The sequence below is a fragment of the Ziziphus jujuba genome, chromosome 1, assembly GCF_031755915.1.
Source record: "Ziziphus jujuba cultivar Dongzao chromosome 1, ASM3175591v1".
NCBI classification, from domain to species: domain Eukaryota; kingdom Viridiplantae; phylum Streptophyta; class Magnoliopsida; order Rosales; family Rhamnaceae; genus Ziziphus; species Ziziphus jujuba.
The window spans coordinates 315,542-327,408 of NC_083379.1; the positions used below are offsets into that span (position 1 = coordinate 315,542).

Below are 11,867 nucleotides of genomic sequence, written 5' to 3' on the forward strand. Positions count from 1 at the left end.
TTCAATGTAAAATAGTAAAGTAAAAAATATATGGAAATTTAATGTAATTTTTCCTCAAACTAACATTATAAGAATAAACATATCTTAAAAATAACAAATTGAAATATTATTTTTTGGCAAAGTGTGGCATTTTATAATTTTTTTATTCTTTATACACAAACATATATTTAAAATACAATTAATAAAAAAATAGAATATGAGATCGTCAGTAAGTCTGATTTTATATGAAAAACTTGAAAATAAGAAAAGAGCTTATTTAATTTATGCTGTATCAATATTTAATAAATATATGATCTCATTCTTACAGCGCACACACAAATTATACTTTTATTAATTATCAATAATAGTACGGATCCTTAAATAAAATAATAATAATAGTAGTATGGATCCTACATAAAGCCCAACTACAGCCCAACCTATCCCAAACTCGGCCCAAGTTGCTTAGTGTTCCTCTCGCTGTCGGATTGCGATGAGAAAGTATGAGATGGAGCAGAAGAAGAAAGAGCCGGTAATGGCGGCATCCGAGGAGGTATCGTGTCAGTTCAAAACCCTAATCGACGCTCAAGAATTGGATTCCCTGAAACAAATGCAGCACCTCATGTACTCTCTCTCTCTCTCTCTCGCTTGTACAATCGGACCCATGTTTGGGAAATTACCGAATCGAGACTGAGCTCCATTTATCCCTCAATACATGTGAACTTTGTTGATATTCCATTTCTTTGCATTAAGTTATTGAGATTATGATTGTATCCTGTTTGAATGAATGCTTACTTTCGAGTTCGCTACGGTGTGTATGCTATTATTTATTTATTAATTTATAGTGGTGTGTGTGCTATCCTGTACTGAATTATGCAGCTTTAACATTTATGTTTATTTATTTGATGTTTTTGTCTTCTCTTTTATTTTGGGTATGGATATTTCATGGGAAGGAATTGTAGCAATAACTCTTATGTTTGAGTGTAAATTATTATTATTATTATTATTATCAAGATGAAGGTTAAATGAAATAAAATTACGAGGAGCCCAATGTTCAGAAACTTATACTGTAAAAGCTACAGGGAAAGATGTGAGGAATGCAGATGAATATGAATGGGTTTTGGTAAAATAGGATGAAAGATGTTATTAAAGAATGCGTCATGGTAGGAAAGGAGTTGCAAACATGGGAATTTTGGGGTGGTTTCCTATAATACGGTTTGGAAGCTTTTCCTTTATGATATATTTGCACATGCCATCCATTCCTCCTCGTGCCTCTTAAAATAGAATTTTCCAGCAGAGCAAAAATGAATTGAGGAAATTTGTGTATCAAACGAGGACGAATTAGGTTGTGCAGGGGGGGAGATATTTCGAGACAAAATTCTACAAGGCAAAAGCATATAGTAAAAGATAATTGTTTACTTCAAAATCTTAAGTTGAATATGCTGTAGTAACCAAACATTTAAACTTTCAAGATATTGGAAGGTATTTGAATGGATTTGACACCCTAGTTGTATTTCAGTACCCTTATAAATGGAACATTTGTAATGTTAGACAATTATGATGTATAAATGCTATTTCACAATATATTGTTGAAAAACTTGGCTTAATGTAGTTGCTGGTTAGGTCAATTATTTGAGTTTATATTCTGTGTCAATGGTTGATGATCTACTTGAACAATAATGGCATGTCTCCTGCTGGATTGTGTTACAGTTCAACAGGAGGCAATGCCTATAAGGTAAATTATTGGCTGTAATTAATAATTGTTGGAATGTCTCTGTGCTGGTTCAAGTATAAACCTTCACCCTTTGAGTTCTTAATTATTTAACTTGGACCATAAGAAAGGAACAGAGGATAACAATGAACCATTATTGTTCATGAGAGAAGGATCGGTTCACAGGATTTTTTTTTTTTTTTTTTTTTTTTTTTAACATTATTGAACATTGTATGATTCCGCATATCCTTATCCTGGAAGCTAGATTTAGGATTGTGGTTGAACACACGCTTATGGGTTAAATATTTAGAAGCTTATGCTTTATCGTTGAAGTTGAAAATCTTCAAGCCATTTTACATTTCTATAATTGTTATTTAAAGAGTTATGAGATTCGTGAATATAAAATGGAATTTCCTTAGTGGCTGAAATAGCATAAATAGGGTGGTTTTTTTCAGACTTGTGCTGGCAGCTTGTAGTCAATGGATTTTAAGGTTCTTGTATGTTCTCCATTGCATGATTTTTTAGTCTGCCTGTTGTTTACTTGGTATGGTGCCTGGCATTTGGTGACAAATTTGTTATCTTTTCTTTTACTAGCAGATTGGGAAGGTTGCAAGATAGCAATGCGGTACTGTCACATTTTAATGAGTATTCAGAGCACTGTTATGCGGAGGTTTCTGGAGATTTTTCTAGAAACACAAGAGTTTTAAAGTCAATGAAATCAGACCTTGACTACATATTCCAGAAGTTAAGGTATGGTTGGTGCTTATTTTTAGGTGGATAATTTAGAGTTAATAGGTCCATTCTTAATAAATAGACCAGTTTCCAGGGTGTAGTCTTTCACTTGCTGTTTCAAGTAAACCACTCGATGCTATTAGAAATTTAGCCTGCTTGCTTTCCAACTACATTATCCTTCAATATGCCATGCCATTCCAGTGGCAATTTAAGAGTGCTTTGGCAAGTTTACATTTTATATATAGTACGGTTAGAGGGTACATAATAATGGCATCACTTTGTGAATATGTAAAATAGTTACCTTTATATGTTTCACATACAGATAGTTGAAGTTTATTAGTTTTTCTTGGTATAGTCCACTTGGAAAAATTTAAGTAGGTCATCTCATATCACAAGATGTGCGGAAAGGAGAAGATAAGCCTCTGTTTGTTTTAGGAACAAAGCTGTGAACCTTTTTCATATTGGTAATTTGTTCCCTCTTTCTCTGTGTAACAGAGTCATGAAGTCGAGAATTTTGGCCACTTATCCAGATGCATTTCCAGATGACTCAAAAAGAGAAGTAGTTGACCGAAGGCCAGATCTAGAAATGCCTCGGTAAATCTTTGGGAATATGTTGATGGTGCAGATGGGATGGATTATATTTATGGGGGAAAAAACTTATATATAATCCCTGGGATTCTTTTTTGTGTCATATTTATGTGTAAATATATTTTCTTACCTTATCTTAAAGGTAAACTAATAATGGTAGTTGCTCATGATATGTTTGTTTGTTTGTATGAATATAAATCGTATTGAGTTGGTTTCTTTTTTTACCTCTCTTCTCTAGACTTCAGTTCATAAGGGGATGCACCTTGCGGTATAGTAATGGGTAGATCCAGCCAAACTGCTGACTTATGGCGCTTGTGATTTTTTTTAAATGTGTATATATATATATATATATATATAATTTTGATATAGCTAGAGATTTATTGAAGAAGAATTAAAATGGACAATATCTACAAGCAAAATGTAAAAAATATTGTTTTGATTTTTGGTATCTAAATCTATTTTAAATTATGATTTGAGGCAATTTAATTGGGTTGGACAGTTTAAACTTTGCTTGTACATATAATAAAATTAAAAAAGAAGAAATGTAAAAAAAATATTGTTTGCATGTATGTAGCAAGCAAAATGTAAAAAATATTGTTGTGTTATTGAGTTGGCTGATCATATGTATATATGTACCTCTCTTCTCTCCTCTCTCCTCTCTCTGCGCTAGCCACCACCCTTCCTCTTCCTCATGCGGCATGCCTCGCATCCTGCGAGTCACTCAAACCAAACCCCCTCTCTTCTCTCTCTCACTCACTCATGCAAATTCCATATTATTCCCATGCCAATGATGCCATGCACGCAGCATGTACACTAGACTAATCCTCTGCATCCATCTCTACCATACATTGCATCCCCATAAGTCCATCACCACCGTACGTCCCATCTAACACAAATCCACACCCAATCCAGCTCTCTTGTCTTGGCCGTCGGATATGCATTCCACCCCAATCTTTTACTTTTCTGATCAGGATATATACCGTATTAACTATGATGGAAGTGAACATAGTGGGTGGTTGCTGTTGTTGTTGTTGGGAATGGCGGGAGGCAGGAGCCAGAGTGACAAGGAGAAGACCAAGATGAGAGAGAGGCAGAGAAGGGCCATCACCACCAACATCTTCCATGGCCTGCGCAAGCACGGTGGTTACCCACTCTCCCCACGCGCCGACATCAACGAGGTCCTCCGTTACCTCGCCATGGAGGCCGGCTGGATCGTCCTCCCCGACGGCACCACCTATCGCTCCATCTCCAACGTACCTACTCTTTCTCTCTCTCATTCTTTCCATTTTTTATCATGTCCCGAGTCCCAACCAAACAAACTAATTAATAATTTGACTTTTGTTTGTTTGTGTTTTGTGTATGGAAGTTTATGAAATGCTGTCCGGTATGCGGAACAGCAACGGCGAGCGCCAGCCCGACACCAACAAGCAGCGTCGTCATAGGTGGCGGCGCTGGTGGTGGAGAGTGTTCGAGGACAGCTTCGCCGGAAGGTTTCACCGTCGAAGGTCACAGCGTCACCGCGACCAGCTTGCGGGGGCTTCCTTCCCTCCATGCCTCCAGCAGAAGTTCGTCATCCCACCAGTATGCCAATGCCCCCAGGCCATGGTCTCATTATACGCATGGAGGAGGATTCGATAGTCTACTCAGAAACCAGTCCGCGATATCTGCACCAGCGCCTCAGCAGCAGCATTTATAGGAGGCAAGGGTCTCCAACCACAACACACCCGTTGCTTCGCCAATGCCACGGGATTAGAAAATTTGTATATGTTTCATGTTCAGAATCATATTTATATACGAAAGCGGGAAGCCCAAATTTTTATGCAGAATAATATTCAGAATAATTTTCCTAGTGTGTGTGCATAATAATAAATAGTAATATATGAAAGCGGAAAGCCCAAATTTTTACAGAACAATCTTGGTATAGTTCTAGTTTTTGTCTTGTTAATTTGGAATTTTACATATCTAAAAACAAATAGGTGGAGCCTCATAAGAAAACAATTATACTTGCTTGCATATTCTCATACTGTTACACCTTTATTGAAAACGAAGAATGTGGCCAGTTTTTAAATATCGAATGTTCATCAGGAAACCTCACCAACTTCTCCCAATTATATAATGTTCGAATTGTGAAGAGTCTAACAGCTCCTTTCTCTCTCGCAAATGGTATTGCAACTTTCCAAAATTCTAAACTAAGGAGGACAGCATATCTGTAAAACACCAATGATTCATTGGTACTTGGATAACAACCAAAATTGTGTTTTCACAGAACATGAGCCATGGCAGGACACTTGAGCATCATTACCTATCTTTTTACATGGTAACAGTTTTCAAATAACATAATCGAACCCATAAATGAATATAAAGATGTGCGGCGGGGTAAAAATACAAATTGATCACCAAAGTAGCGAAAATGCTTCAAGCTGTTTCAAATGGTAAACTACCAATTCCTTGTGCTCCCAACACCATCACACATCAGTTTGACCCTATTGCCTAAACCAAAGTTCAACTAAATGCTACTTCCAACATTTGCTACTGACCATATGAATCCTGATCCATCATAACTTTCAAAATTGACAATATTTAATGCTCTGTTTGAAACATCTTCAATCAATCAAGTGAATCCTGGGATTTCTCCGGGCATTGGAGCCAATTCATTCTTGCCAAATCTTTCCTCATCATAGAATGAGGCACGGACCACTCTACCCCCAAAGTATCGACCATCAAGGTCAATAAGCGCTTTTGTTGTTTCTTCAGACCTCTCAAACTGCACAAATATTCTTACGGCTTCATCAACTGGAAAATTTGGCTCAGTTATCTCAAATATGAGAACCCGAGTCACCGTTCCATATTTTGCACACTCTGAGCCTACCTCATCCTCCAACTCATCATCTACCTCACCAGGGCCCACCTTCATAAGAAAGCACAAAGTTAGAGGTTTGCATCTAAATAAACATGTGATGCAGCAGAAGTAAAAATGCAATACAGGTTACAATGAATGACTGCATAGGCAAGCAATATCACATAAAAAAGTCATTTAACAAAAATTTGTGAGTTCCGAGATGATCTTTAAGATAACCACCGAGTCATACTAAGATTGTATGGATAAGAAATGGACCCTTGATCTGTTAAAGGGATTGCCTGAAATATCCTATCATTATCGAACAACAGTATAACTCTACTATTAGCTGCAATGCAGTAATAGTAAATTTTGTAAGTGGCAACAAACATCTGCGATGCACCAGGTTTTATAAGACATCAAGCCATTTTTTATAGGAAAAACAGCCCAGCCATTAAAGGTAGTACAGAGCAAACAAATGCTTTGACACATCATACAAGAATACAACCTTCTGGAAATTACTAGACATAGAACAGCCAGTAAAGCATACTAAAAACCAGTACATATTCTACAATTTATGTTTTATTCTACAACTGAGAAAGCTTTAAAGCAAGCCAAAAGCTTTTTCCGTGTTACACTTACAACTAATTAGTATTAAAAGATAAAAGAGCACGCCAATATGCTCAAAAGAATAAATTCCCAGTAGAATAATCAAGTCCTAAGAAACATACCAATTGGAATAACGTTATGCATTGAGATCCTCTATGGTAAGTGGACGGGACAAAAGCAGCAATTATATAAATGTAAAAGAACTGTCAATATGAGAACTTTTAAGAGCACTTAGTTGTCTCTAAGGGACCCAAAACATCAAATTCCACGCTCCTTGTTTATTTTAGGTTACAGAGAACTATTCATTCTCTTTAAATTCTGTTTGCATGTTGGGAAGCACAACTATTGGTGAACTAGTATCAACTCAACATGCACACAGATACTGGTACTTGTTGATGTGCATGAAGTGGAATCTCCAGACTCATCTGCTGCAAAAACTTGGGTTTTTTAGCTCCCAGTTAACAATAACATGTCACGTATTTAGATGTAAATTTTCCTCAAGCTCAAAGCTTTTGAACAAGCATCAAGGATAATTTAAAAGGAGACAAACTGGGCTAAGGGCTAATTTACGTGGTGATAGCTCGCTGTAAATTTGTTGGAGTAGGTCAGGCTGGCTTCTAAACGTTTAAATTATATTTTATTGTTAATCCACATGCCACTATCATTTCTTAACATCTTGTTACTCATCTTGACCAGTCAAAACTCAATGGGAAAAATGCTTCCTGAAGCTACTATGCTTCTTCCACAACCAAGAGTTCATGCTTTCAAGATTACGTCAAGTATATGATTAGTGATATTTGCTCTCAAACTTCATTCTTCTCTGAAAAGATGCATGTCTAAATATAAAAATTTCTTCTCCTATGTAAGACTTTATGCTTTGCTGATTAAACCAAAATTGTTAAGGACATATTCTGCTATGTATAAAAAATATAATACTATTAGCTGAATGATAGATAGGACCAGTAAAGATTTTTGCTTGCAGGTCATTCCAGCAAATTCAAAGAAGCCCCAAACGTCTAAAGCTCATCCATTTCATCATAGATATGTAACATATAACACCCAACTTCTTCAAGTAAATGTAAACAATTAACCTTAACTCAAAAACCAAACCTATAGATCACTACTAAAGATGGTATAAATATGAGAAAAGATATGCAAATATAGAGCTTCAAATACCTGAAACACAAGTGAAAGACAACAACATAAAATAATATCCAAAAACTAAGTATATCCACACACACAAAAAATATATATATATAAATAAATAAAAATAATAATAATAATAATAAATAAATAAATAACACATGCATTAACATATACATCTCTCTACTTTAAAACTATCTTATAGCTTCAAAACCCAAAAGAACAGGCTTTCCACAACTTATAGCCTTGGGCCTGGCATTCTCAAAGTATAATAGTTCCAAAGCTAACACAGAATAAAAAGCCAAACTTGACAGAAAGGACTAACCACAGAAAACAAGAAATAATGATAAAAAGACAAAAGAAAAACTGTTTCAGATGTTTTCCACACAACCATTCAACAAAAAGCCAACATTAGAAGCATTGAAGATTACTCTAAAAATGCCTTACAAGCAGACCCCACTATAGAATTGATAAAACAACAGCTTAGCCCGAATATTCCCACAAAGTCTAGTTTTGAACCGCACCACCAGCGACCTCAGCTGGGTAAAGCATTTGCAAAGATATCAAAATATAAATTTACACTGAGACACCCTAAATAAACCGTCTATGCACTACATTAATTGCTTAACAACCACGAGCATTAAATAGCATCAAACTTGATATTAGCATTCAACAAAGAGAAAAGGAGAAGATAGAATATGAAAATTCAGAAACTAAATTTGTCATAATTAAAAAAACAATCATTGAAGTTGTGACCTAAAATTCAAGTCACATGACAAACAGGCCGCTCATATTCAAATTCAAACCATTCATTGAAGTCCAGACAATCCAGTACAATTCAGTTAGCTTTGGATAACTGCAGTTTAGCCTATTCTTCATCTGCAAACTCAATTTGGTGCGGCTTGAATGGGCTTCTTATGCATAATGGTTAAAGCTAAAACAAATATGTCATGGAGTTTGCAATTCAAATTACTGAGCTGCATTGGTGTCCATGCAAGACAACTTAAAATTGTGGAAGAACCATTTCAACAACACTACACATAAAGAAGAGTTTTTTTTAAGTAAAATCCAAAAAATCATTAAGCCTTTCTAATAACCAACATGTTAGCTTTCACGTTGCCAATTGAGTAAAACTTCCAACCAACAAACATATGAACTCACCTTTAGAGCATATAGCAGCAGCATAGTATAATATAAAGTTTGAAGCAGGCTTACTTACCATGTTCCTAAGCAGCAACACCCGAGTGGGTACCCCATTAAAGTTGGCACTCTTCACCTTCTTCTCGGGCTTTGTATCACTGGCATTCACAATCACTCCAGCTCTGCGATCCGTTTTCTTAGCCATCAGAGGAGTAGTAATCCCCTGCTCCTGCTTACCAAGCCCTTGACCCTCCTTCCACCCCATCTTGGCCATCATTCTTTGGGCAGCTGTCATTTGGCCACCAGCACCTACGCCTAATCCGCCTGTTTCTGACTTTCCAATGCTGAATCCATCTCCATTACTCGGCGGAGATGGTGACCTCGGCACAGCCCCACTCATGGCGGCACGCCTTTTCCACGCTTCCTCACCTGAAATGTTTAATCGGGATTCACTGTAATCCCTTTCTCTCTCGTCTCTTTCCCTCCTCTCCCTCTCCCTCTCCCTCTCCCTCTCCTTCTCCTCCTCCTCTTGCCTCCTCCGTTCGAGCTCCCTCCTCATTTCAGCCTCCATAGCTTTCCTCTTCCTCTCCCTCCTGTACTCCTCGTAGTCATTAGGTCTTTCAGGGTCATACTCTTCCATCACTGTGGACGTAATACCCACAAGCGCCGGTTGCGCCACATCATCCGGTACCACCGCCGGCAGTGGCGCCACCGCTGGCGATGTTGTGGATCTTGCCTGGTGGACCGAATTCACAGATTTGGGCTTGCTTTGGGATTTGAGAACCGTTTGTGGCGGTGCAAAAACCGACGATGGTTTGCGGAGGGTCGGCGGCGCCATTTTAGTGCTGCTCGACCACACCGTCGAGTTGCTCGGTTTCTCCTCATCGGCCGATGTGGGTGGAGGAAGGTCTCCGTACAACCCACCAAGCATTTGGACCTGTAAAACTCACTGTGTAGTTGCACAGCTGTGAAAACCCTAGAAAGGGAACCTGGTAAACGTGATAGAGCAAGTAAATTAAAGTTGGGTTTATAAGCCATATACAAAACAAAGATAAGTTGTGGTTTTGATTACAACAAATTGGGGTAGGGTTTAGGGAAGTTTAAAGAGCAATAGGGGAATAACATACCAGCAATTTCAATTTGCTGTTGATCAGACTTTCGGTCTCTCAGTCTCTCGGTGTCAGCTTCCTCCTCGTCGTCTTCGTTGAAGCGCCCGTTGTGTTCTTTTTTTGGCTTAGACAGCAACCATACCTTTTTTTTTTTTTTTTCCCCATTTATTTACCTTTTTTTTGTTTCTCCTGTAATTTAATTTTAGTCTTTTTCCTCTGATAAAATATTTTTTTAAAAAATGAATTTGTAATATTTTAATAAAAAAATTGCCTCCTATAGTAGCATTGGCATCAAATGAAATGAAAATAAAACTTTAAAAAGGGGCCAAAAATGCAATGTCATGGAAAAAAGGAAATGGCCCAAGAATTCTACAAATCCGAAGTAACTCCACTGGAATGCATTGAGAATTTAATAACTTGCAAATATAAAATATTCTTCAACTCCAATGTTTTGAATATTTTCCTATTTATCATTATGTATTTTAATTGTTAAATTGATTCAATTGTCTAGTGTTATTAAAGTAAAATGATAATATAAAAAATAAATAATAAATTTCATTTAGGCCTTATAATTTTGCAAGCTTGTTTAATCATAAAACAATAATATTTTTCTCAAAAAAGTAAAAAAAAAAAAAAAACAGAAAACTTTTTCATCGCCAACAGGTTAGGTTTGCTTTGATAAATATGAAAAACTAAAAGAATATTAATAATAAATTTCCAAAAGTGTGCGTTTTAAGAGTAATAAAATAATGTAAATGGATCAAACAATATTGAAGGGATAAAAATAAAATAAAAGATAAGTTTAATGGTGAAAGAAAATAAAATAAAATGTTTATTAATAATTATTGTTCAATACAGAGAAAGAAAAGAAAATGAATATTTATAATAATTGTTGTCTAATAAAAAAAATAATATAAGTTATTTTTTTTACAAAAATATCTCACATATAAAATATATCAACCAATTTTCAAATGTTTTATTACAAATTTTAGTGAAAAACTGAAATCATTAAAATAAGCATTATTGAATCCTCTAATTTCTTCCCTTATTTTTTCCTTTCCATGAGTGTTAATAATTAAAACAAATAAATTGAATCTTTCCTCTCATTTTCCCTTCTATTCAAAAACCCAAACATATTATAAATGGGATTTGACCTAAAAAAACAATCCATTAGCTTTCCGACATTTAGCTACCATTAGATGTATCAAACAAATAGCAATAAGATTTATTCACAAAAAAATAAAAAATAAAAAATAAAAAGAAAGAAAGAAAAAAGTCAATAGCAATATGATTTGTGAATTATATTGACTAATTTAACAATCCTAGTATGAAAAATATAACTGGACAACATCAACTGCAATATAAACGTGAAAGTTTATTATGCCAAAATTATATATGTCAGCATATATATAATTTGTTATAGCGAGGCATTTTTAGTTGTGCACGTGTAGCCCGATAAAATTTATTGTTTCATTAAACAATATTTTAAGTTTGAATTTTTTCACTTCTCATATTAATATGTAAAATAATAAAACTTTTTATAATTAATAAAAGCAATAGAAATAGAACTTATACTACAAAATGTATTTATAAAATTTATTTATTAATTAATATGTGTTAAAAATATTATTAATTAATATATTTATATAATTTATATATGAAAAAAATTTAAAGTAAAAATAAATTGAATATCATATTATTTATTATACTATTTAACTAAAGCTTAGAATTATAAATGGGAAATATTAATATTGAGAACGTAAAATTATTTTTATTATATTAATAATAAAATTATAAAAAATTTAGTTTTTGATTATTTATTATTTTTGGACCGTATTGCTTTGAATAATTTTACCATGGAGAACACGAGGCGATGATGTGGACATACTTAGTGCTGTCCCCAGAGGCAAGTGGACAAAAATGCTCCAACTTTAGTGGAACAACAACAAAACCTACCCTGGGTTTATAATATTTTCCATCAACAAAATCTGTTACCAAAATGTAATTTTCATTTTTTGTTTTG

At 35.1% G+C, this 11,867-nt stretch overlaps 3 protein-coding genes across 5 annotated transcripts; 2 read left to right on the forward strand and 1 right to left on the reverse strand.

Moving 5' to 3' along the window:
* Nucleotides 1-427: 427 nt before the first annotated feature.
* LOC107417577 (kxDL motif-containing protein LO9-177) lies at nucleotides 428-3,231 on the forward strand. 3 transcript variants are annotated; one of them, XM_025077928.3, is made up of 3 exons: nucleotides 428-600; nucleotides 2,282-2,437; nucleotides 2,915-3,231. In XM_025077928.3, the coding sequence occupies exons 1-3, from the start codon at nucleotides 470-472 to the stop codon at nucleotides 3,015-3,017; spliced, it is 390 nt and encodes a 129-aa protein (XP_024933696.1). In that variant the 5' UTR covers nucleotides 428-469; the 3' UTR covers nucleotides 3,018-3,231. The 3 variants fall into 3 exon arrangements, with proteins under 3 accessions (XP_024933696.1, XP_015881702.1, XP_048333698.1); XM_016026216.4 differs by having other exon boundaries at nucleotides 438-600; nucleotides 2,285-2,437; XM_048477741.2 differs by lacking the exon at nucleotides 428-600 and adding an exon at nucleotides 671-787 and having other exon boundaries at nucleotides 2,285-2,437.
* A 142-nt stretch (nucleotides 3,232-3,373) lies between these two features.
* Nucleotides 3,374-4,858, forward strand: LOC107418951 (BES1/BZR1 homolog protein 4). Its single transcript, XM_016027693.4, has 2 exons — nucleotides 3,374-4,260; nucleotides 4,374-4,858. The coding sequence occupies exons 1-2, from the start codon at nucleotides 3,943-3,945 to the stop codon at nucleotides 4,701-4,703; spliced, it is 648 nt and encodes a 215-aa protein (XP_015883179.2). The 5' UTR covers nucleotides 3,374-3,942; the 3' UTR covers nucleotides 4,704-4,858.
* A 355-nt stretch (nucleotides 4,859-5,213) lies between these two features.
* LOC107418861 (DNA-damage-repair/toleration protein DRT111, chloroplastic) lies at nucleotides 5,214-10,027 on the reverse strand. Its single transcript, XM_016027583.4, has 3 exons — nucleotides 9,863-10,027; nucleotides 8,815-9,724; nucleotides 5,214-5,915 (listed from the first exon to the last, which is right to left on the reverse strand). The coding sequence occupies exons 2-3, from the start codon at nucleotides 9,664-9,666 to the stop codon at nucleotides 5,619-5,621; spliced, it is 1,149 nt and encodes a 382-aa protein (XP_015883069.2). The 5' UTR covers nucleotides 9,667-9,724; nucleotides 9,863-10,027; the 3' UTR covers nucleotides 5,214-5,618.
* Between the last annotated feature and the right edge of the window lie 1,840 nt (nucleotides 10,028-11,867).